This window comes from Anser brachyrhynchus, assembly GCF_964034855.1.
Source record: "Anser brachyrhynchus genome assembly, chromosome: 7".
NCBI classification, from domain to species: domain Eukaryota; kingdom Metazoa; phylum Chordata; class Aves; order Anseriformes; family Anatidae; genus Anser; species Anser brachyrhynchus.
This window is the reverse complement of record NC_137701.1, coordinates 5,708,838-5,735,338: the sequence shown is the minus strand read 5'-3', so window position 1 is coordinate 5,735,338 and position 26,501 is coordinate 5,708,838. Positions and strand designations below refer to the sequence as shown.

The following is a 26,501-nucleotide window of genomic DNA, read 5'->3' as shown; positions in this document are numbered from 1 at the left end:
CATAGAATCATTAAACAAGAGACGATGCTTTCAGGATCAAATTTTTTTATTCATAACATGGCAGTAGAAAGATTTCCAAGTGGATGACAAATATGTCAATGCAAAGTGTAAAAAAGAGGTAGAAAAAGAGCATACAAGATAGGAGGAAAGATAGAAACAATAAGCCAAATGCAGAACACCGATCCCCCGAAGCACAGCCACTGCTTTAAGTGCTGGGTTGTTGTTATTCCAGCAGTACAAACCAGACATTCCTTGCCACGCTTAAGGATTACAGCCCAGCAACGCAGTCACAATTTACGTTATTTCAGGAGCAAAAGACAGTTTGGTAGTTATGATGTACAGGTTTTCACCTGCAGGTGTGCTGTCAAATTGTTCAAAGTGACTCTGTCCAAATGTAGCAGTAGTGCTATCCTAAATACATGTTGCAGTGAATTGGATTGTGTCTGTATGGTAGATGTGATATTTACCATCTTAGGTTTTTTTACCATCTTAGATGGTTTTCTTGAGTATGATGCGGTTTATTACCCAGATGCTTACGGCTGACCTCTTGGAATGACACAGTGACGTTGCTGAAACACGCATAAAATAGACAACAATAAAAACACCGGCACTAAAGCCACTTTTATTGTCCAGGAAGGAGGAAGCAAGGCACGCCACCCCGCGGCCCGTGCCGCCGAAATGGCGGGGCGGGGCGGCGGCCATGTCGGCAGCGGGCGGGCCGTGCCGCCGGAAGGGCGGGCGGCGGCAGCCTCAAGATGGTGGCGGCCGCGGCGCTCCGCGTGGTGTGCTGCGGGGGCAGCCCCCTGCACGGCGCCCGGGCCGTCTTCTCCGCCGACGCCAGGTACAGCGGGGGGCGGCCGGGGTCTGCGCTCCCCCTTGGAGGGTGTCCCCGCAGGGTGGTCACGGCTTTCGTCTCTCTTGCCGCAGGTACCTGCTGTGCACCTCCGGGGACTTCGTGAAGGTGTACAGCGCGGCCACCGAGGAGCTGGTGCGGGTGCTGCGGGGTCACGGCGGCCTGGTGACGGGCGTGAGGCTCAACCCGCACAACCGCCTGCAGGTGGGGCCGGGGGGGGCGAGCCCCCGGCGGTCGGGGCCGGTGTGGGGGGTGGCAGGGGGCTAGGGGAGGCGCTGGGGAGCCGTGGGGAAGGGAGGCGTGCTCCGCGTGGGGTGCGGGTTTGGGGGGGCCCTGCGGTGACTGGCGGCTCTGTGGCTGCCGGTAGGTAGCCCTCCGTGTGTGCTGCTCCTCCGGCACCGCCGCTGCGTTCGGTGCTGTGCTCTGCCTCTCTACAGGCAGCGTCACTCGCGAAGATGGACTGCACCCGTGTGATAGGCGTGTTGAAAATCTGAGACTCAGCCACGTTGAGGCTCAGTTCCTTAGATCAGTCTTTCAACTTTAAGTAGTGATTTCATGTTAAACCTGTCTTTTGTATTTCGTTGTAATATCTGTTATTTTTTTTCTCCTTAGCTTTATTCTTCCTCTCTTGACGGTAGCATTAAGCTGTGGGACTTCACAGATGGGATTCTCATTAAAGTATGTTGAGTTATTCTTGTTGAGTATGGGGCAAAGTTGTTCTTGACCTATTGATAGTAAAATGGTAATAAAGATGACGGATAGCGAGCGTTGACACAAATCAGTGTGAGATGTGTGCTACTATTAACGTAGCCTGAAAACTATCTCTTCGTGGCAGTAATGAAGTGTTGATATGTGTGTCACTGCAGAAATTCATGATGATACATAATATTCTTAGGGAAAAAAAGGCTGTGTGCTGACATACTGACTTTATTACTTGGTACAGTTCAGTCCAATGTAGTTTTTAGGGAATATGCTGTAGTTTGTGAGATATGAATAGGAGCTGATAGGATGGTTTGGAAGTGTGGGCTACTATTTGTCCTGTTGCTCCTATTTTGTGCTAAGTAAAGGGGGTCCAATAGCTGGGTCTTTTGTTTTGTACTGGGGGTAAGGTGCCTTCACATTTTTGGTAAATCTGATGTTTGTTAGCGCTGATTAGTGCTGTTTTAACATGAATATTAGTCCTTGATAGAATAGGGTTCTTACTTGTCCTTGAGTGGACAACTAATACAGCAAGGTTTCTTCAAAGCACACCTGTTTTCCCAACTGTAAAAGCTTTGCATTACTGACTCTTAAGAACTTTATGCTCAAGTATAATAACTGTTGGATTTTTATTTCTTTCATCAGACTTTCACTGTAGGATACAAACTTCTCGCACTGTATGCACTTGCTAGTTGTGAGGACTCGGTATTTGCTATAATTCCAAAGAGAGGTGGAAGAGGTATGATTAGTGTCATCATTATGATATAAGTTACTGTTTTCATAAGCTACTGGTATCTGAGTGAATAGTGTACTGCAAGGTGCTTTAATGCATTAATATTCTCTAAGTGTTATGACAGATGCCTGTGGTTCTTTATTTTGTTCTCCATTTTCATTCTGTGAGGTCTGTTTTTTTTACATTTGATTAACGAAGTGCTCATTTTCACTTCTAAATCACATAGTGCACATATCTGATGCTGTAGATGCATTAATCTTTAAAGAGTGTTTACCATAATATAGTGTACACACAGCATTTGAGACTACTATTTCACTTTAACCATTTGTATGGTTACTTTTTTCTAGACTTTAGTTTGAAATAAATTTTAAATATAGCTTGACCTTTTTCCTTCTCAATTTCTACAAATGTCATATCAGAGCAAGATCAAATGTTACATAACTTTGCTTGCTTTCTGCTTATGGTTGCACTGGAATTTGCTATTCAGTCCTCAGCATTCAGTGCTGTTTGAATTAGAATATCTTAAACAATATTTTTTTTGAGAAGCATTATAAACTTTTCAAACATATTAGTACCTTCCAATATTCTTGTTTTTTGTTAAGGTAGAGTGAGTGCAAATTGCCTTTATAATGGACATGCATAAACTTGTTTGTAAAAGCTCATTTATAACAGATTTTTCTTTGGTCAGATACATTCCAACTGGTCTCAGTGAAGCTGACAAAAACAGCAGGCCAAGATGTGGAAGCCAAGGAATTTTCTGTGGTTCTGGAAGGTGTGGATGCGTCACCGAAGTGTACTGCATTTGGAAGAGAGGTATATTCACCTTTGGCAGAGGGGTGGGGTGTGCTGGGGTATTGTTTTGTTTCATTTCCTTTCAAATGACCTATATGCTGCTTTTACACACATACAAGCACAGCAGCACTTCAGACTCATCAAGCAAAATGCATTACTTTAAAAAAAAAATCATTGTATGGAACCTTCTTGGCTGTAAACAAATTGTAGGTTACTGACTTCCAGAAGGGCTACCTTGAGAAACATAAGCTTCAGCAGCACTTGGAGGCAGCCATGATACTTGTTAAAACAATCTGCTAGAACTGAACTTCTGACACATATTAAATGGACAGGAAAAAATAGGAAGTGCCAGAAAACCAGCCTATTGTTAAAATACCATTTTTCAAGGAGAACTGCGTCTACTCATAACTTCCATGAATGTCTTAAAGTCCCTTTTGATATTGAAGGCCTTAAAAAATCCTTAACATCTTATGTAACTAAATCAGGTTTTAGAAGTACATATGTAGTTTTGTTTTGCTGAGATTTTATACAGCAGTGCTTATTTGCTCACAACGACTGATTATGTCCGACTTAGAACAGTAAACAGGGAAAAGGAAATGCCTAGTGTACTATGTTTTGGGGTTGTGGGGTGAAATGAACACTTGAAAACAGGAATGAAGACACAAGTGCTAGAAGTGCTGGCTGGAAGTGTTGTATCAATCCTTTCTTGCCATCTGTGTGCAGGTACTTTCTAAGCACATTGGACAAAACAGATAGATGCTGATGTTAAATCCTGTGTTAACTCCAATTTCAAGTGCTTTATAGTGAAACGTGTACAGTACAGTCTGTATGTCCTAACTGGTCAGTTGTTCTTCTACTGTAACAGGGTGAATATGTGGCATCAGTCAAGAACTTTCATCTCCAAGTTTATTTTTTTAAACGGAAACAGCTGAACAGGTAAGAGTGATGAAGATGTCAGGTATTGTTTCAATCTGAATATATTAAAAATGTTTGTGTTAACTGGTGATGTGTGCACACAGTAATCTATATTTCTAATCAACCATTTGGTTTTATGCTAGATAGGATGTAGACAGTATACAAGAAGCTTCCTTTAAAAAAGCAGGCAGGAAGAGTATTCACAGCAGCTCTTGGTAGCTTATTTTTTTCAGCTCAAGTATGTATTTTTTTAGATGATGCTGGACTGAAACAAGTGACAGGTTGGTCAAGGACCAAGTGGGATAGGGAGGAGTGGAACAAGTAAGTCCTGCAGCTTGATTGAAAGCAAAGATGTAATGAAATAAGAGGAAAGAAAGTCTCGCTCTTTTTTACATTGTGTATGTAAGTTTATAACAACTTGAAGATGATTGATTTTGCTTGTCAGAATTATTTTTGTGTACTTGTGCATCAGCTAAAGTCTTTTTTGTTTTAAAAAACATGCATATAATTAGAGTTACTTTCCTGACTTCTCCAGGTTTTCTCTAAGAGCAACAAATGCGAAAGGTGGAAATAATCTCTTCACTTGTGTAGCATGCCATCCTAAGGAGGATTGTATTGCAACTGGCCACGGTGATGGAAAGATTCGTCTCTGGTATGCTCATTTTGATTCATCTTTATATCCCATAAACTGGCATGACCATAGGAACTAAGTGAAACCTGAGCAAAGCGGTCTAATTAGTCCTTACGTTGCTCTTTATGACTGCCGAAAATGGCAAAGAATAGCCAGGCTTGTGGGGCTGCAATACTCGCATTGACTTCAGGGTACAGCTTAATTTTAATGTTAAAGTGGGGGGAATATTCCCATTCAGCCACACTCCACTATTCTGTAATGTATTTGAAAAAGGTAATGGGAGAGCAGTTGAAGTCTCTTTGTGGGCAATAGAGTCCCAGTGAGAGCACACTCGTGGAATTGCATGGTTAAGAAGAGTCAGCTTGCCAAGTTGCTCTGCAGCTCTAGGTTGCTCAGTGTGTGTAAGATGTACAGGGTGTGCCAGGAAGGTGTACTATTCCTCTGGAAAGCTGCTGGCATGTTTCCTTCCCTGTCACCGAAGCGTACAAGAAACTGTAGTTGAGAGGTTAGAAAAAAGAGATTCAATTCAATATTCCCCTTTGTTTGCTCAGTTGTTGATGACCCTGTGCTTAAAGTACTCTTTTCCTTCTCCATAGGAGGAATTTCTACCACAACAAAGAGTATGTATTCTCCACACTGCACTGGCATCATGACAGAGTCATGGATCTCTGTTTTTCTATAGAGGGTGAGTACAGAAGTCTTTCCAAGACACAGAGTTGGAGAATGGGGGGGAAGAAATCGATGGAAGTTCAAGTTTATCCACTTACTAACAAATAAGTTTGTAGTATTTTAAGTATGTTCAGGAAGGATCTGAAATAAGTGGAAGCAGTTTTGCTTTCTTGATATTATTTTGGTTGGCATTCATAATTCAAAACTTGACCTCCTATGGCAGAATGTGAAATGTAACCCCTCTTCCTACTGCTTCCACCCTACTCTGCCTCCTCTTTCATCAGCAATGCCAATGAGCTCTTGCCAGAGTCTGTATGAATCTGAAGAAAGTAAGCCAGTCTTGTCTGAGCTCAAACCTAGTGATGAAAATCCAGTGAACTTTTAAGTGAGTGTATTTCTTGGCACACTTACTGCAAAATACTTACAAAAGGAGAACATCTATATTCTAACGCAAATACTCAACTGATTCAAAAAGTAATGGGGTTTATGATCCCCAAAGCAGTGTTTAAATTTTACTCTTGGCACAAGTTCTTGTTACTTCATGTAAGTTTCTCTAACAGTTTAACATGGGATAATAGGAAACATACATATGTGTATTGCACAGGCTAGGCATGAGGAATAACTGTTTTGTGTGTGGCAGCTTAAGAAAGGCTTCTCAAAACCTGTGTTTTCTGTCACTGTAACACAAACACACATGCTGATTTTTTTAAAACAAAACCTCTAACTGCACATTTATTTCCTGAAAAGGAACCAGCTTGCTGAGTGGAGGAGTTGAAGCTGTTCTAGTTCAGTGGCACAGCGGGTCGGACTGTAAGAAGGATTTCCTTCCTCGCTTGGGATCTGCTATTGAGTACATCTCCGTTTCGTCTGATGGCACCCTCTATTGTACCTTGCATACAGACAACAGTAAGCCAAGTATTTTAAGTACCACCTAATGCAAAAATGGAATGGAAATTTGTATCAGCTCTACATCATTAGTTTCAAATGAGTTAACTAGATAATACGTAACAGGTTGAATACTGATCTGGAAGAACACAGGCTTAAAGCAGGTTGTTTTGCTTTTTCATCAGTTCTGCAAATTTGCTGTAGCTTGGCTACATCTTGATTTAGGGGTCTCACAGATTTTGAAAAGATATATATATATATATATCAGATTAAGTGGAGACGGTTAAGGCCCTTTCCCGCTGTGAGATGTTGATACTTTCTGGAAGCCTTTATGTGTCTTTATGGAAGTCTTTATGTGCTTTTCCTTTCAGGAATAACAATAATAAACAGCAACCTAAGATTTTCTAAAAGTATTCAAGGGCTCATTAAAGGTAAGTGACATGAAGTTTCTTCTCCTTAAGGGGCAGAATACGTAACTTCCGATCTTAAGTCGTTCGTCATCTTATTTGTCATCTTATTTTTGTTCCTAGCCAGGGATGTCAAGACTGGTCTAGTGGTTGATCCTAGAACCAAAGCTTTGGTCCTGAATGGAGAGCCTGGCCACCTGCAGTTCTATTGTCTCCAAAGTGACAAACAGCTATACAGTGTAAGTTGGACAGGTCTGTGCTAAAACTTGAACTTATTCAGTCAAGTAAATGATACATCAGAATTTCTTTGTAGACTTAGTATGACAAACAAAGGAAAAGCCAGCAGCTGTACCATGCAACTGGATTCCAGCCTGAGATTTTGTCAGCTTTGTCACAGTCTTCTGTTACCTGTAAGCATAGCTAAATGCTGACAGTTGAATAAATCCTTCCAGCATTGTTTCTCTCAAGTTAAATGCCACAAATTTGTAGGTAAAATCCCCATGCAATATCCTCTCCACACACACACACTTCCTATTATTATGGAATTTACATGCCATAATTTTGCTTATCCTGAATTTTTTTATGCCGCAGCCCAGTCAGTTCTAATCATTGCTTTCAGAACATCCTTTCTCCATTGTTTTATGAATAGTAGCTATAAATCTACATTGGAATTCTCAAATTTATTCTTGTCTTCTTTTGCAGCTGGATATTGTTCAACAAGAATACATCCAGCAGGCAGGTTTAAACCAAACTGACCTGGTTAAAGTTGCATTTAGTGCCCAAGGCAAGTGGTTAGCAACAGTGGAAGAGAGAGAAGAAGAACCTGACCTTGAGTTGCACTTGAAGCTGTGGTTCTTTGATGAAGAAACACAAAGGTAATGATAACTAGAGCTGGCCTTCTAGATGTCCAAGTTTGTATCTTAAGCATGATGCAAATGTCTACACAAACTTGGTCTTGTAAAGGGTTTTTCCAAATGAACTAATTATAATAAAATTATAATCAACCCTAGGAAGGGATTAAATGCATGTGACATATCTGAAACAGCCCACAAATGTGAAATAAATAGAGAATAAGTAGAGATTAGGAATAGCTGCCCTGAATGTTATTTTTTCATGTTCAACAGGCTATTTTAACCATGGGGCTTTAATACTTATATTTATTTGGTGTTAAAATGATAGACTGGACAGAACAGATCTACAGGTTTCTCCGTTTTCCCACCCCTCTCTACTCCATCACTAATTGATTAGTCCTAAGTTACAGAAAATTGTGACCTTGTTTTTTTCTTTAACAACACATGCCTCTGGTTCAGATGTTTTCCTTGACTACTTATTTAAAAAATCACTTTCTGACTACGAGTTTTGTTTCTTTGATTCCCTTTCTCTCTGCCGCTTCCAGAATCATTCTAAACTGCAATCTTCCTCAAGTTCAAAACGAAATAAGTGACGAGCTTCTGTTTTTCTTTGCTTCTAGCTTTAAGTTGAATACTCAAATAAGCATGCCCCATGATGACCACATAACAGCCATGTGCTTCCGTGACATGGATGAATTGGAAGATGACTCCCTGATATTGGTAACAGCTGGCAAAGATTGTCTGTTTAAAGTCTGGGTGATACTAGAAGACACTGATCCAGAAGGTAAGCATGGTCAAAGCGTAACATGGTCTTATATGCTACTTTACACCATGCTATAGAAATCTGACCCTAACTTCATCTGTTCAGAACCCAGCCCTCTAGTCCCATCCGTTTATATATTTCTGCAGTTGCATGGAGTATTACATTCTCCTGAGCAACATCTGTCATGAAGTTCTGTAGTTTTGCAGCATTACGGACTGATACAGAGGTTCCTTAAACAGTAAAGACTTTACCAAATTTGCTGCAGAAGAGATTGGCACCTTATATTCATTATTTAAAGGATTGTCACTATGTAACGATGCTTCCATGCTGGGAAAGCAGACTTTTTTTCATTCCTGTGAGTATAGCCTTGAGAATCCTGCTCAAGGGAGCAGGATGCGGAAGAGATGTTGTTTTAGTTGCCATTAGTATAAAACAACAGCATTTTGGCTTTCTGGAACTCCACCAATTGATAGTTAACTTTTTGAGCATCTTTCCTTCCTATTAGATATTGGATACAATATGAAATTCCATAAAATCTGAAACAAGTCCTAGAATGGATATTTAGGATCCGTTTCCAAGATACTTAAGTAACCAAATCCTACTCTTCAAAATGCATGCTGATGTTTGCTTCTTGCAAAATAATGACACAACATGAGAAGGGTGTGTAGTATTCCATATGCCTTTGAACATCAAATGCAAAAGATTTTTTACTGCTTAACTTTATTTCAGTGTTAGGCAGCTAAGTGATCTTAATACAATGTGGACTGAAGATGAGACCTAATTTTTTTATTTCCTTTGACAAGATAGCTTTGCATCTGCTGACTGGTCTCCTTTATGCTGGGGTAGTGTTTTTTAATTATTTTTCTGTGACTATACAGAGTTCTGTTCCATGGCATGTGTAAAAGTAAAAATTAGTGTTGACTTCCCTTATGTATCTCTCCAGAGGAGGAGAGGAATTATCAGGTGAAAGGATTCAATGTGCTGCATCTTCTGTGCAGCACATACTCATAAAAGCACATATTAAATTAATAAACTAACTAGTTCGTCCATAGAATAACCCTTTGGTGTTTTTCTTTGTAGTAAATCTCTACTGTGCCTCTAGATGGTGCTGTGTTGCTTAAAGAAGTGAACTGGTTCTGGCTTTTTCATAAGCAGTTCTTATGTAACAGCTGTGAATTGATGATTACAAAGTATATCTTTCAGTATCTCTTTTCATTTTTAAAATCTATTGTCTGCTTACTTGAGAATGTTTAATGTAGTTGGCAAAACAAACATCATAATCTTGGGATGCAAAACGGAGGGCAAATGAAAAGTCTATTAGATGCTTCTTGTACTGGAAAAAGGTAGATTCTGTATACTTCACAAAAATGTAAGCCTTCTGAGATAGAGCTCTCATGCTTTTGAGCGTATTTTGCAGCACTAATACTTGAATTTTCCTCTCTTTGTGTATAGACTTGAATTTAATTAACTAACTTGCTTATTCAATGCAGCACAGCAAAGTTTGAGTTGGAGCTGTGACTTTGTAGGCAGCTATCACAACTACCAAGCGACTAACTGCTGTTTCTCAGAAGATGGCTCTTTGCTTGCTGTTAGCTTTGAAGAAACTGTCACTGTATGGGATTCAAGTACATGGGATCTTAAGTGTACATTTTGCCATCCACCTGGGAAGATAAGGTATGTTTGGCTCTTATATTTTTTTCGTTTTTCATGTCTTACTTGAATACTCAGAACAGAAAGAATCAATTCATAGTACTTCACGATTTTGTATGTGTTCCTAGAAATGTTGAATTTAAGTCTAATTTCATATGTAGAAAAGACTAACTGGAACTTCCCCACTAATGTAGAGATGAATCAAAGTACTAAAAAAGTATAAATATAGAAAGTTAGTGCTTTATTCTTGTATGCATTAATTCAAATAGGAAGTATATCAGTAAGCCATTGTGCCATATTGACATTAATATTTGCATTATAGAACATGTATTTTGATTGGTGATAACCTCTGCTGAAAACCTGTATTTGGCTGGCAGACTATTCCAGCGTGTTCTGTTGGGTGCTGCCGTGTTAACAGACCTGCTGAAGGTGTAGGTGTCCCTCTGTTGCATAAGGATGATGAGGAATGGCATAGGTCTACAGTACAGATAAAAGATAGAGACCCAGAGAATAAGACAACTGTAATACTAAGCTTGCTGGACTGCAAATATGCAGTAGTTTCTGATCCAGGTAAAGCATCACCTTTTTATGATTGCCTTAGGAGAGTAGGGCAATTGCTTACCTCACTGGTTCCTCTAGTTAATCTTCGAGCCAGATCTCTCTAAACAAATTCTGAGTGATGCTACAAATGAGCTGTAATGTTCCCTTTCAGTTCTAAGATTCTTCTAGCTGCTTTTCCAGGTCATTACTGGCGTAATTTTAGAGGTCTTATTTTCTCCAGAAAGCAAGTCAGAGCAGCCTATAAGATTTTTTTTTACTACTTTGCTCTTCCTAATGCTTAGCTCTTAGCTCAGTAGTAGGAATCTTTAAATACTGGAAGTTTTTTCCAGTCCTGATGTTAACACTGTAGTAATTACATGTTTGTTACTTACGAGGTTAAAATCACTGCTTAAAATCAGAATGTTGTTGGAACAGTTCCAAATTCTCTGTAATCCTTATTGAGTCACGCATACTTGAAATCTTCCAGACCTGTTTTGTGGTTGCGTGTGAAAGAAAGTATACTCTCACTAGAGGTGAAAGCAAAATGCAAACTTATCCTGACTAAATGTCAGAACTAAATCTTAACTGATCATCTCTGACTTATGAATCAATACTACATAGAGAAACAAGAATGAAATCTGAAGGTCGTTAACCTTTTTTTGACTTTTTGCTTCTGTAGGGACATCAGCTTTGGGAGACTAACATGTTCCAAATACCTTATTGGTGCCACTGATCATGGCTTTCTGTGTTGCTGGAACCTGCTCAGTTGTGCACGTAAGATCAGCTTAAATGTGTGCTAGAGTGACTGTGGTGACATTTAACACTTAAATTTACTATGATACCTTTAAGTGATTCTAGTTTGATCGAAATTCTAGTTTGATCCAGATTGACCTACTACAAAATATTCTGTGGAGATTTTTAATACTTAAGATAGCATCCTTCTTAGTGTGCGTGTTCATATTTAATTCTGCTAGATGATAACACAGTAACAGCTAGTATGTCCTGCATTTGTAGAGAAAGCTGATGATAATTGTTTTGATTGATCTGGGAATAAGTGAAGTTGTATGCCTCTTGCAGAGGTTAAGCCTTGAGTCGTTTCCATTTGACCTTTTATTTGGCAAAGCACCTGGATGGAACTGAATGCCGCCTTCTCACATCTGGCTGTTGCTGTGTTTGCTTTTCAGTGGAATGGAGTGCCCACCTCAACGTCGTAGTTCTGCAACCTGATCCCCTTTCAGAACACATTGCTGCTGTCTCATGGCTCTCAAAAGAGTCCAGCTGTGAGTACAAAGGCTTCTTTGACAAGTAGTAGTCAGTGGATCTTAAAACTGTGAAAGCATAATTTCTAGAAGAGGTTTTCTTAGAATTCCATAAAAGCCAAACCTGAGTCTGTTTGCGCCCATGGAAAACTGAGCCATGGAAAACTGAGCCATGTCTGACAGCAGCAGTCAAGTAATTAGCATGTTGGCTCCCCATCTTTTCTTCCAACAGTTAGTCTCCAATACAGGATATAGCGTGGGATTAACTATGCTCTCTGGGTGAGGGTCTTGCATGTTCTTGACCCTATCCCATAAATGCAAAACTGTGGTTGAATGATACAGTTATGTGTCAGAGCTTTGATATAAGTTAAGATTGATCTTCCCAGAGCTACTGTTCTACAGAAAAGTTCATTACCAAGCGTATTCTCTGGATTTGAATACCATAAAAGGTGACTTCTGTTGTGCATTGAGGATATCCAGTTAGAATTCCTGCAAACTAGTGCTTAAAGACAATCCAGTCCAGCCCTTAACTGGCTGTCATACCCAGGGCTTTGTCAGCTATCCAGGAAGGTAAGATTTTCATGACTTAAAGGCAAGACATTCTTCTTTTTGCAGTGTTTGTGTTTAAGCCAAATGAGCCGCGACCAATCTGTATCCAGAGAAACCTTTGTAAAGAAAGGATCCAGTTTGCTGCCTTCGTTCCGAGAGACGTACCTGAAACAATTGGTTCAGAAAAATACCTTTGGCTAAGAAGATCCCAACTATATTTTTTTACTGATACACAAGTAAGAAATAGCAGTTAGCAGGGAGAGTGGTTCCTTGGGGGTGAGGGTGGTCAACTGTTGTTGAGTATTAGTTTCCTTTCGTAATTTCAAAGCAACAAAAGCCATACATGGTTCTTCATTAAAATCTTTCAAATGCTAAAATAGCTTAACGTCAATTTTTTATTTACTGCTTTTTTGCTTCCAATAGTTTCTCTTGCTTCATTCATAGAAGAAACAATGTAGAAGCTGAAGTGTTGCTAGCTATGTAAATGTTTCATATGATATTCAGTTTTTCCCTATATTATTTGTGTGTTTGTTTTTTCTTGTCTATTTTCCCTTCCACTTGCAAAGTCTATACAGAGCTTTTTAGGCTCATTCCTGCTTCCTTCTCTTTTTTCTGTAATAAAGAGAAAGTTGTATTTGCTTCTTCCACTTGACAAACAAATCTTTTTGGCTCAAAAAGTTTTGTAGACTAGGTACTGAAACGTGGAAAACAGTTTTAGGTGTTGTAACTCTGCTACATCTTCCTTTATTTTAGGAGCTAATGACGTTTAGCACAAAGCCTCCAGAAGAAAGGCTTACGGTGTCAAGCAAACAGGTACCTTTTAAAGAAGTTCTGATAGAAATGTGTAGCGGTATTCAAAATTCTGTTGGTGTTCAACTTGTCAGATTCTAATTCTCATCTGTCATGAAAACGCTCACCACATCCTGACAGGGAATCACAGGCCCTTATCTGAAGGGGCAGTAATCTGTACTTGCTTATGTGTTGGTAGAATTCCTGTCCATAAAATCTTTAAAAGGTGAAGTATTAGTAAGCTACTCCCTTCTAAGCTACTCCCTTCTTTTCTCATTTCCTTGAACAAAATCTGATAATTTTCTAAAAGATATTAGATCGTACACATGAAGCAAAACCACCTGATATTTGAGTAAGCTCTTTCCTTGTTTTGCTTTCCACGTTTTGGTTTCTTTAATGCTTGGAACCTTGATTTGCGGCCTGCGATTTCTGGTGAGGATGTAAAGTTGTCAGTTCGTTTTGATTTATCAGTGAGACTGAATTTCAAAATTATGATTCAGTATGTACTTCTATAGGGAATTAGTGTGGGAAATTGTCTTTTATATTCACGTTGAAGTGTTCTATGCTCTGTGAACAGAATAAAACAGTATTTGATGGATTTGGTTGATTAAACAAAATAAATCAAAATAGAAGCTAATATATTTTTAAGATTAAAATCCAATTAGAATGTGGTTAAAAGTAGTCAGTTTCTTGGGGGTTGAGTAATTTGGAGCTCAGGTTAAGGGATGTTGATCTAGAAAAATGCCAAAAGGGTAGTTAAAATGTTTTGCCTCCAGTTTCATAATAGATTATTCAGCAGATGCTGGGGTGTACATGACTTTTAGTCATAAATGGCATATAGAAGCCGTACTTTGGTACACTAGCCAACTAAAATTTTGGTGTTTTTTCTAGAAGTACAGAGATCCAGATCTTGGAAAGTTCTGTTACATCTGTGTAGGATTTTGTTGGAAAGGACGTCTGAGAGAAAAATAAGTACCAGGAGCCATGTCATATGGCTCAGCTGAGTTGAATTTGAGTGTAGAGTTTTGTCACCTAGATTGATTATAAATTCTTCTAGCTGAATTTTGATAATTCAAAATGAGATGGAACTTAAATCTGTGACAGTAAAGTTCTAACTAAAACTGTCTTGGTTCAAATACAAGTTGTGTTGTTTTTTTCAAGTTGGCTGTAGAAGAAAGTCTTCCTGTGACCCCATTTAGCTTGCTGTTGGGAAAGCACAGACATCAACAATCACAAGGGGATATAGACCTTACAAAAGTAGTTCGTAATCGCCACGAGCAAGATTCCCCTGCTGTTAAAGAGGTAGGAATAATTACAGTAAGTGAACAAGCAAAATAATGACAGGCAAAAGCTTTCATAATAAAGCTTCTTCTCTTTCTCTTCAGCTTCTGCACACTCCAGCACACGTTTTACCGTCTGCTTCCTTCCTGTGTCCTATATTTATTAATTCATTGCTCATCTCCAAAGAGAAAAAAAGGTAAGAAAAATGGGAGAACTCATACTAGTTATTGAGATCAGTTGAATTTAAGTGCATCTTTGTTTAAAGTGTAAAAACAGCTTTTCTAACACTTTTTGCCTTTGCTCCTCTTAGTTAATAGAATAGTAGGTTGCTCATAGCCCCATCCAGCCTGGGCTTGAGTACCTTGGGATGGGGCATCCACTGATACCCCGAAGTCCTTCTCTGTATGGCTGCTCTCAATCCACTTGTTGCTCAGCCAGCATTTGTGTTGGGGATTGCCCCAAACCAGGTGCAGGACATTGCACTTGGCCTTGTTGAACTTGATGAGGTTTGCATGGGCCCCCTTCTCAAGCTTGCCAGGGTCCCCCTGGATGGCATCCCCTCCCTCCAGTGTGTCAACCACAGCACTCAGCTTGGTGTCCGCGGACTTGCTGAGGGTAAGGTAGTCACAAATTCACCAAGTGGTCCATCTGTCAAATCCATGTCTTTCCATGTTAGGACAAGGATATCATGGGGGACAGTATCACATGTCCAGGTAGATGACATGAGTTGCTCTTTCCTTTACTGGTGCTGCAGTGCTATCATAGATGGCCACCAGATGTGTCAGGCATGATTTGCCCTTAGTGAAGCCAAAAGGACTTAATGTTTTGGTGGTATTTCTGGATAAAGATTCTCAGCTGTAATTCATTATAATGAATTCCTTGATACTTTCTCCTTATTTCTTGCTTTGGATTCACACAGTAAGATTAGTTCTTAGGTTTAACCTTAATAGTCTGTTTAGAATTCATACTTCATTCCTAATTAAGCTACAAAATATGAATATATACTGTGAATGCAGCTAAGCTTGTCTCATAATGCATTGATCCCAATTTAAAGGAGTAATTTGAAAGGTACTTAAAACATTTGGTAGCCTGTTCTTCTGAGATCAGCGTTCTTACTGGACTGTCCACATAAATTTTTTTTGCCAACAAAATACTGGCAAAAGTCATATACAAAATATATAGAAATTTCTGTGTAATTTCAGTACAGAAGAATTTAGGAGTTCAGGGGCCTCTGTAAATATTTGCAGCTGTAGAGCTTGTACTTTGACTCTGGTAATGAGTATGCCTGTGCATTTAAAGTTGCATACAACTATAAGGACTGTAGGAGCAGGCCCACAAAAGGCTGGTAAGTATATATCACTGTATAGATTAGTCTCCTTATTAATGTTAAATCCTTCTCTTTTCATATCAGTATGAATAAACAGTGATGGTACACATCTATAATACACTTACATTGAGTGATAAATTTTATTAGAACAGATGATTTATAGGAGACTAGGACTGTCCTGTCATCTAGGACATTCCTAACGAGGTCTAAAATGTAACAGACACTTGTATTAATAGTATCAAAGTACCATATTGTAAGTGGTAATTGTTCTATATAATTATCTTCAAATATAGTTTCTATTTCAGCATGAGTTTCTCTTGAATCAAGTTAGAAGGGAGCAGCTGCTTTAAATACCTCTAATTTAAAAAATATTTTTTCATAGGAACATGCTATTGTAGCAATTTTTAAGAATCTAAGTGATCTTTTTCTTATCTGAAGGAGAAGAAAGTCCTTCTTAATTGTCTCATCCACCAGTATGTGCTATGTTTCTAAAGTTAACTTAAAGGAGAAGACAGCCATTTGAAAAATAGCTTGTAATGGAGATAGCAAGAAGTATAGTAGCTCTTCTGTAGCCCAAGATTTAAAAACAAAAAAAAAAATCCAGTGTTTGCTTCAAGTTTTTTGCATGCTAACTTACCTCTGTACTACCATGTGTGATCAGAACTACCTTTTTAATTATTTCCAATCATCTTGCTTTTACAGTGCTGAAGAAGTTGCTGATGAAGTGGAAATGGAAAGTGAAGAAGCAGAAGAGGATTCAGATGAGGAAAAAGACGTTACAGAAATGGAACAAGAAAATATAAAGCCTATGGATTTATTTGGAGAGATAACATGTAAACTGTCCAAAGCTGAGGAAAAAGAGCTACGAAAAGTAAGAAAAATGGACTACAGTTGGATATCAGCTTTCTAAACAGACATCTTGTTGTTTTTTATATTGTAAGTTGAAGCTTTGGATATTAAATACTCTTCCAAAAATCTTTCAAGTCCTTTGACTGTGAACTTTATCAGCCTCTACTGCCATAAGAAGAGAGAACTCTGGGGAGGGATTAAAGTTTTGAAAAAAATGCATCTGTTCTTAGCTTTATTGCTGATTCCATGTGAGTTTAGAAAACGTGACCTGTATCTTTTGCCATATAAAAGGCTGCTAGTGAAACTGAATTCGTTAACTTGACTTGTGATGAGTTTCCAAAGTCACAGCTAAGCCTCAGAAAATCATCCCGGCTGAGACTGGGCTACTGAGGCTGAAGAACAGCAGCAAACAGCTTCAGTTCGTAAAGTACTTAATTCAAGAATTCAGGATCTTGTAGGGAAATCAGTCATGCTGTATACAGGTAAGTAACAAGCCTCCTCCTCAGAAATTCCTTCATCTGACATGGATGACGGGTGGTTTAATATGTCTGGTTCTGGAATATAGCTACCTCCTATTCTTTGGTCTTAGTGTGTTTGCTGGTATTTGTACAGTACAGAGACTCTTAAGAGCCCTATGCCTAAAATTCATTAGGTCATAATGAAACCTTTACATTCCCATTTATCAAGAACACTGCATAACTTCGCTGGGATACACATCTCCTTTCTGACATCTTACTGTACACATAACAGACAGCTGTAAGACAGACAAGTGGAGGGCTAAGCGTAGAAACAGTATCCTGTCAAACAGTATCCTGTCATGTAATATAAAGGCAAGCTGATGGAGGTTGCATTGGTCAGAGTTCTGGAGAAACAATATTCTGCTAAAACTATTTAGGTTAAAAATACTGGAAACAGGTATGATACTTTAAATATTCTTTATCAGTGAAAATCATACTCTCCCTACTTTGGTACTGCCTTGGAACAAGCTGGAACCCACTTTATCTTTTCTAACACCCTATATTGAAAGGCGGGTTTCTTTTTTGTTTTGGTTTTTGGAGGGCACAAGTGCTCTTCAAGAGTAAAAAAGCTCTCTCTTCCACGCATACATGGCTTGAAAAACTTTTTTTCACTCTTGAACACAAATGCAGCTGTTTGTTTACAATGCTGACCAACTGTCAGTGACCTCATGAAGCAGTTCACAGATTAAAAGTCAGATCAGAACCTGCCCCATCACAACCAATGACAATTCCTCTGGCTGTCACCTGTGGTGTACAAACATGACTGTTCCCTGAGCCTTGATAAATACTGCTTGCTGATTTCTGATGTCCTGAGTTTGTCCTGTGACAGCTGAGGACAGAGGTATTAGCAAGACCGTATGACCTTTATGTACAGTTGTAACAGAGAAGATTGCAGAAAGGAGAAGCTTTATGCACCTCTGTCCATGCAGTAACCTCTAGCAAACAAACACCCCCTTCACTATGGACACTGCATTCATTTCCAAGTATTGGAGATGAAAGCACATACTCTATGATAATCACTTGTAAACATCCACTGTACTGAAAACAATTAAGGCTACCGCTAAATATGAGTATTGGCTGAATCTATGTCAAAATTAGTTTAAAATCCATTAGTATGGAAAAGTGGAAAAATAGTACACTTTTTACTCCAGAACTTTACTGTCAGCTGGATGTCAAAACAGATGAAGGTGGGGAATAAACATACTTAAATAGATACAGCCTTGCATAAAGCACATTATTGAGAATGTCTTGCCTGGAACTTGCACAAAGTGTCCAATCGTGCCTAACACACTTTATTTCTTGTTAGACTGATGTGAAAAATGTCACTTGTTACAGTTTCAGGCTAAATCGTCTGGGGCTGACTTCGTTACTTGGCAGCAAAGGGCTTCTGCAGTTCCTCATACAACAAAGTTACATACCATAGCTCTTGAGGTTATTTATTACTTATGACTGTGAGGGACAACAGACAAAGTATTTTCTTCTGTCGTAAATTACTTTGAGACTAATATTGCTACCGATTTTAATACTAAGGAAAAATCATATTTTAGGCATTTCAGTTTGTTTATAGGCTTTGGTATAGCAGAGAAATAGCACATTTTAAAATACATTGATTTTTTTCAAGTTGTTTGCCTGAAGGTTCACTTTTTTTTTATTTTTATTTTACAAACTTGCAGAGAGAGAAGAGAAACACAATAATGCTGTTATACACAGCATAGCTAAGGCCAGTTTTCTGTGTTTGTGTTTTTCTCCCTTATTATATTAGCTGTTTAGATAACCTTCAGGTATACATACCCACAAATAAAAATCTCAGTTCCCCAAACATTACACAATTTTTATTTCTGTCCATTTCATTTACAGATCTACAGCTGATGGTATTGCTTTTTCAGAACCTTGGACCCAATGGATTTTCCCCTAAATTAAATGTTTCAGCAGAACAAATAGGAAAAATATGTTCAGACTGTAAGTGATAAATAACAGGTTTTTGAAAGCTCAGAGGATTTTAAAAGTAACAAATAAAGAACATTAGTACACATTTTTTCCCTTTTCAAAATGTGCACTATACTAGGAAAGACACACTTAAAGGTTTTTGTCTTTTTCTTAAATAAAATCAGACTTCAGCCCTGGAGAAAAACAAGTGCAAGTTGAGTAGATAGATCTCACATTGTTTCAAAAATGCTTGCTGCATCAAAGCCTGCAACACAAGTACAACTTTAAAGGTAAGAAGGAAATCTCACTATTTGTTAGTGTTCATTTTCTTTTCCGAAAGTTAACGCGTTCTTGTGAAAGCAAAGTGCTTTACTGGAAAGTAGCTGGTTATGAACAAGAGACAACTTCCATGCAATTTAGTTTTGTGTTAGGGTAATGGAGCAGTGTATGAGGAATCTTCATCAAGAAAATACATCGCAATTACAGTTACGTTTCTAACCTTTGTCCTGCGTAAGTTTGGGGTTTCTGCACACTTATATTGCTTGTACTGGGATAACAGAGTCCTCACTTTGTGCTTCTGTGTATATGTTTCTTCTACTCAAGCAGGAAAAACATTTCTGTTAAGAGTTTTACTACATTTAGTAGTTAGATTCTGACCAACCTTTTTGAAAACATTTTTTGAAAGATACTGCAATTACAACAAAGAATTTGGAGGGAGGGCTGGAACTCCAGTCCCTGATTTGCTCCAAATGTTTTGGAATGTTTTATTTTTAAAACAGTTGTTTTCTGCTGTTCCTCCAGGGTTTTTGGTTAGTTTAGCTTTGCTTTTTCTAAAGCCTTCTGTATCTCAGTGGACATGAAGGTTCTCCACATTTACTAACGGCCAATTGTACTTGGTGCCCTGTGAGGGTGGTTCAGGACCGGTCACTCAGGCTAGTAGAAAGAGCTAAACAGTGGTTACAATATTTTTTTAGTTCTTTAAGAACGGGAGGAAAGAAAAATGCCATTTTTATGAGGGTGTTTTAGTATCACCTAGATCTTTGTCTCCTGCATGTTTTTCTGCCTAATGGTCTTCCTGCTATTTGACCGTGGCAGATGCCTCCATCTGCCAAATCCCAGTCTGCTAAAGCATGTGGCCACAGCCAGAATTAGAATCAGCGGAGAATAACAGCAGCACAACTTAAAATATAACTCAGAGGGACTGCAATAGGTCTTCGAGTTGACCCTCCTGCCCTGAAGCACAATAACTGAGATATATTCTTATTCCTGACAGATGTTTGTCTTATTTTGTAATCCTCTCATAAAAGTCACTCTACAACCTATGTAATCTGTTCAAAGCTTATCTATTCTGATGACTTTTTTTTTCCCTAATGAAAGTAAGGTTTCTTTGCTACAACTTTTTTTTTTTTTCTTTCACATTTGTTGTGAACTTCTCTGGTAATAACCTGCTCAGTTTCCTTTAAACAAACAAAAAAATCAGCTCCTCAACCTTTCATTTTTGTTTTCATCTATGCTCTTAGAGTCAGAATGATCCTCTGGACGGTCTTTGGGGTAATGTTTACAGGTCAAATGTTGTTCTGACTAATTTACTATAAATTCAAGGGTAATTTTTTGTCAGGGTCACCTAATACTGACAAATTGATCTGGACGGTTTTTAAAGCTGTTCTTTCTTTCTTCTGGCTTGTAGTTATTGTTGATCACCTTTAGTATCTGCCACAGTTGCTAAAGGTGGAAGCAAAGAAACCAGCTTATACCTCACCTAACGCTGTGATATTACACAGCAAATAGTGTTTGCTTGAGCCAGATAGATCCCAAATCTCAGCAGGGCACCGCACTCTGTGCATACACCAGTTCGGATCAAACGGTCCTGGCATTAGTTTTGGCCTCTGCACAGCACTTCTTTGGGGAGTTAAGTAGTAGATTATAATTATGTAAACTGGAATTTAGCCAGGACAGCAGGGTCACTCACCTCTAAGGTTGCAAAAGATATTTAAATAATACTCTGAACAGCTCAGGACTTAAACTTTATTAACCTAGCACATGAAGGAGAGAACTTGTTATGACAGGATCATCACAACATGAAATCATTACGAGATGGCAGAAATTGTGATGAAACTTCTGTTACTGTAAAACAATTCAGCCTGAAATCCTGACTCTTCAGAAGTCATTGAAAAGCACCCTTTGGCTTTGTACTCCACGGGCACAAAAATGTATAACCCACAGCAAATACTAAATCTTAAAATGCTGCTATGAACTGTGTTCCTAGTGGCATGATTGGTTTTAAAGTGGATGTAGTCCAAGCTACTTATGTTAAGAAAAAGTTCTGTGTAACGTACAGAATGAAGCCCTTTAGGTAAATAATAGTGTGGGTGTAAGGAAGAGTTACCACAGAGCTCTGGAAATGTGTGGATCAGCACTTTCGAAGGTTACAGGTCTCTTAAATGCTTTAAACACACAAGCAGCTGCACTGGAAAGAAGCATTCCCACCTTTTAGCTAACCTCTGCTCATTTCTGCTCCTGAATCACTGTCAGCCTTGTGCCAGCACAAGCTTTCATTGCCCTTGCAGTGAGCTAGACTGGGGGAAATAGTGTGGCTTAGAACTAAGCCCGATAAGGCACAAATAAATAGTTGAAGATGGTCATCAAACTGCAGCCAAGTTGCACTGAGAACACTGGAGGGCTTTTTTTTCAGAAGCTTTTTGTATGCACGGGAGATGATGCTTTATGCTAAACATCCAAAATCCCACACTTTTCTCACGCAGTCACAGAGCCTGTCCCTTGTGCTACAGGAGCCCCCCTACACCTAGAGCATTCCTGAGCCCTTTGTTTGGATGGATACTGGAGGCACCTCTCCCCCACAGCAGCAAGGCCACTTGCCCCTCGCACCCTCTTCTTCCTCGCCTGTACTGATGGGGAAAATACACAAATACAAATAGAGCAGCAGCTTGTAGTTCAAAGCGAATGCTTTTAGCTTGATACTGTCACAGCATTGAACTGCTGAGAGGGAATCTAAGTTTCTAAAACAAAATCAGTTAAATAATTATGATTTTTAAAACATGTAATGAATGTTGTTATTGGAGCTGGGACCTTCATCTTCTGTCAACCCACACGGGTACGTCTGTGTTGCTAAGAATTAGCCTTATCTTTCAAGAACAGACGCTGCAGCCATAAACTCAACAAATTTCTTCATGAGAGCAGGGAAAAAGAATAGGTTTCAAGAAAGAAGGTACTACCCAGAAAAGTAAGAATTTTTGGCCTGTTTTTCAAAATGACTTTCTTACACTTATAACTCCATGATTTAAAAATAACACAGACTCTGGATTATCTCAGCCATAAAACGGGCTATCGGTTTCTGTTATTGATGCCTCAAACTTGTGTTTGTTGGCAATGCTACTTAGTTTATTATATTTCCTGATTTGATACTGTGATCAAAGCTTCAGCTATCTTGGCTCTTTCATGTCCTTTAGTGACCAAAGGAGTTTTCATTTCTTCCCCAAGCCAGCAGAACAAGCCAACAAACAAACAAAACTCCCAGCATTATCTGAGATGTCATCTCTTTTATTTATGGCTACCTACTTCACAAATAACAGCAATAATACTAATGTAATTTGGCATTCTTGCAGTTTGTCATTCAAAGGCAACATGCAATTTCCCCAAGGTAGAAAGTTTCTGCATTGAAAGGTTTTGTTCAGGTTAAGTTTTGGCTGTGCTTAGAGCTTCCCTATCCTCTTGGCTTCTCTTGCTTTGAGTTCTGGTTCTTGTAAGGAAGAAATATGGGGGCAGGACAAAAATCTGTCACAATCCTCTTCCTCTTTGAAAATCATGTATCTGTAAGTTCAGGGGGTTCATTACAGTTACGTTAAGTAGGCCTTCCCAGTATGAAAGACAATTAAAAGACCAGAGACCTGTCTTAGAAGAAGAATGGGTTTGTCACCTTCTGTCGTCCGTGTGACAGATCAGCAGCAAGTGCTCTGTTGCAATCAAGACAGTAAAGGCTAGGATGTGCAAGCCCCAGATTGCCCACCTTTGGTCTTTTCTCCTTATTTTTCACATGAACTGACAGACTGCAGGTTGCTCTACTTCTCATCCCACTTCAAAATCATAGAAAGCAAAGTACTACAAGCATAACCAAATATAAAATATGCTGCTAGTACAAAGAGGCTATTTAAAAGCTGAAATACCCCATATTGAGAAGAGCCCTCTTTCACTTGCCACGGTGGAAAGGAAAGCGGGATTTCTGAGAACTATCACATATGGTAGGAAAGGAAAATTTCCATAGTGCTTCGTCAGTCAGTCAGTATGGTGTGTTATTTCTGGATGGCAAATTCTGTGAGGAGGCTGGGGATACAGTGGCAGTTGATCTTCCTTTTTCTATGTGAAATCCACTAGCTGATCTCAAGGATTAAATGGAAAGAAAAACTCACATCACTTGCAAAATAAAAAACCGCTTCTAAATCAGCTGGTTTAGAAGAAGCCAGAAAACCACCCCAAACACACATCACTGAAAATCACCTGGAAGCAATAAATACAAGATTTCCATTTAACCAGCAAAGAATGTTCCAAAAACATTTCAAACTTGAATAATGCATTGTAAGTAGAATTACTTACAAAACAAATAAAGATGGGTTAGGAAATACAAATGCTGGAGGCTTTCTGTGGCCCTTCTCAGCTCTAACTCAAGCCATTTGTGTAGTTAAGGCAAAAAAACCAGTAGACCTGGCAGCAACGCTGCAAAGATATCTACACTATATATATAACACAGCCACCCTTCAGACCTTGACGTATACATTGTTGCCAGTTTGCATATGAACAATTCAAAAAGAGAGCTGCTTATTTGCAAGAAAATCTATATATATTCAGAAGTTCAAGCAGTTGTTCAGACTACATACAACTGCGTGATGTACAATGCAGAAATCCAACATGCAAAGACATATTTTACGCAGCTTATGTGCTTATCCCTTTGTTAGTCAAGCAAGAATGAACCTGCAGAGACTCACAGCTCACGTTGAAAGAGTAGTGTCAGCAAGAGAAGGAGCAGCAAAGGGGAACTGACAAAAAAGGGAAGGAAACATGCCTAAAAGCTTTAGGAAAAAGAAAGAAGTTTTGTGCACAGCACAGTGTTGCTAATTTTCCCACGGTTTTGTGGCTTCGGGCTCTCTAAGCTCGGTCTCCAGCAGCTACTTTTCATCTACCTGGAGCAGTCACGTCTCTCCTCCGTACGAATTCTCTGGTTCCACACCACAGGCATCTCTCCAGTGGGACGCTCATGTCAACCCTCTCCTCTTACCAGCTGCTCATCCCAATGAGCATGCAGTAGTGCAACCTCTCGATCAAACAGGGTTAAAACTGACCAAAGGGTTCAAAAGTTGTTTGGAAGGGGAGGGGAGAAGAGGGAGACGCACACAGAGAAATTGCAGGAAGTTTCTTTTTTTTGAATGGAACCAACCTAGAAATCAATTTTCTCTCCTTTTGTGTAACTCTCTACTAGCCAGTCATGCCAAGTTGGAGCGGTGGCTGTTGTGCCTTCCTGCCCTGCACGCACGTACTGGACCACCTGCAGTACCGGGGCGATCTTACGCTAATGCACGGGGACCAGAATCCCTCTTCAAGACCCCGCTGACCTATGCGCACATGAGCAGCAAGATGTTCAATCAGAGATGACCGAAAACCTTTACAAGGAGCTTGTTACAGCGAATATGTTTGCAGGGGACATACCCCCCACAGCAAAGTTCCTGCTAGAGCACAACACGGCAGGTCACACAGTAGGAAACAACCAGATGAGGGGGGCTGGACTGTGGGGAGGACAAAACAGATGAAAATAACTGGACAGGTCCATCAGCAGATGCTCCCAGAGAAAGCGCACCCTTCCCGGAGGAAATGTATGATACCTCAGTACATTTACAGGACGCAACTATTGGGTCTATAATCCTCCAACTGATTTTCTTTTACGTCCACATGGAATCAAGCTTTGGCCATCGCATCTGTAGTACCTGTAATTAAAGAGCAATCTGCTCTTGCACAAGCAAAGCGCCAGCAGGAATAGTGAACTTCTGTTGTTTCCAAAGCCTGCAAACTTTTCCCATTCACAAGTATCTGCTGATCAAACAAAATGCTGTAGACATAAAGCGTTCACAAGTGCTTGGTGCCAGATAGCCATCAAGAAATGTGGATCAAGTCCTTGCGCCCTGTTTAATGTGCTAAGAGGTCTTTAACGAGGAGACAGAACTGAGCCAGGGAAGTGGGCTACTTCCATTATGGAACCAAACCCACACAGGAGCTTTGGACATCTTTTTTAATTAAGATCCAAGAGTTACTAAGAAACCACATCTAGACTAATGCAAACATAGCACTGATCTAAATAAAGTTTAAAATAAAAGCAGCTTGACAGACCACAGAAAACAAATCTTTTAATGAGGCATTTGTTCTATTTTTTTTTCCTTCAGAGGAAAAAATTCTGTCCACTTAACAATAGGGATTAGGTGAATTTTCTTAACACGTTACTGAAATAATCACCTTAATTGTCATTTTCTTTTAAGTTTCGTAACAGTTGTAGGCTCAGATCTATAGAATTTATTAAGAATGAAATCAGCAGGATTCCACAGAAACGAACTCGGAATCTTTAGGTATTATTTCCTCTCAAGAAATTAAAAGAGTAAAGAATTTCACAGTAAACATTCAATTGAAAATAATAAATTTAAAACTACTTTTTTTAATGAAATCCAGTCAACATTAATTATTTTTAAGTAGAATGAGAGTTACAAAGCAACCTTTTTTTAATCCTGTGTTCATTTTCCAAATTCAACTTGACTATTCATTAATGAGATCACACTGCAAAGAAAGAGATGTGAACCAGCCCTCCGTGCAAGTCTCCTAATCCTGTACTTACTACTAGCTCAAACTATCAAGAAGGTTAAACGTTTGATGCTCATAAAGAAAAATTAGCATAAAATGAAGGAAATATATATTTAAAGAGAGAAAAATGAGGTTTTTCGAATTTTTTGGAAAAAACTTGAGCAAATGGTAAATGCTGAAGTGCCCTGTAGGAAAGCATAAGTGATGGAGAGAAGCATAAAAGTTCTTCAGGGGAAAAAAGATCTGTGCATTTTGGTATCTCATTGATGGAAACAAGCTCCATCTTAAAAGCAATAACTGGAAGCTCAGTTTTATTCGTATTTATGGCTTTTAGGGTAAATTACAAACCAAAAGGCAACAGAAAATAACAATTCTCCCCCCCTCTGCAATTTGGAGAGCAAGGATATTTGTCATTTGGGATTACAGGCTTTGAAGAAATAAGGTTTTTCAACCCAATGTGTTTTGTTTGCTCATCTCATGAGTCCCTCGTGAAAGGAACAGAAAACAAACAAACATATGAAACAGCTGTGTTTGCATTTAAACAAACATTAATTGATTAAAGTAATGAGTAACCTCAAAAATAGTTCAGAAGGTTCATAGCATCCTTCAAATATTTGTACACTATTAGAATTTAACTACTTTAATCATGTATGTGATAGCCTTTATTAAAATGGTCTGGAAACAAGGAGGGGAAGGAAGTACTTGGTGCGCCACACTTGTAAATCTGACTATAACAGACTGAAAAGATGGAAGGCAAGTTGAA

The 26,501-nt window shown here is 39.1% G+C and overlaps 1 protein-coding gene and 1 long non-coding RNA gene across 2 annotated transcripts in view; one reads left to right on the top strand and one right to left on the bottom strand.

Annotated features, from left to right (window-relative positions):
• LOC308197807 overlaps nucleotides 1-26,501 on the bottom strand; it is a 146,168-nt gene that overhangs the window by 51,443 nt on the left and 68,224 nt on the right. The window lies entirely within an intron of this gene.
• Nucleotides 682-16,568, top strand: WDR75 (WD repeat domain 75). The gene is made up of 21 exons (XM_080598800.1): nucleotides 682-841; nucleotides 928-1,057; nucleotides 1,466-1,531; nucleotides 2,198-2,291; nucleotides 2,974-3,098; nucleotides 3,943-4,013; nucleotides 4,528-4,644; nucleotides 5,220-5,308; nucleotides 6,040-6,198; nucleotides 6,549-6,608; nucleotides 6,708-6,823; nucleotides 7,287-7,459; nucleotides 8,056-8,219; nucleotides 9,689-9,872; nucleotides 11,068-11,162; nucleotides 11,573-11,668; nucleotides 12,263-12,432; nucleotides 12,950-13,009; nucleotides 14,147-14,287; nucleotides 14,371-14,462; nucleotides 16,296-16,568. The coding sequence occupies exons 1-21, from the start codon at nucleotides 756-758 to the stop codon at nucleotides 16,501-16,503; spliced, it is 2,496 nt and encodes an 831-aa protein (XP_080454926.1). The 5' UTR covers nucleotides 682-755; the 3' UTR covers nucleotides 16,504-16,568.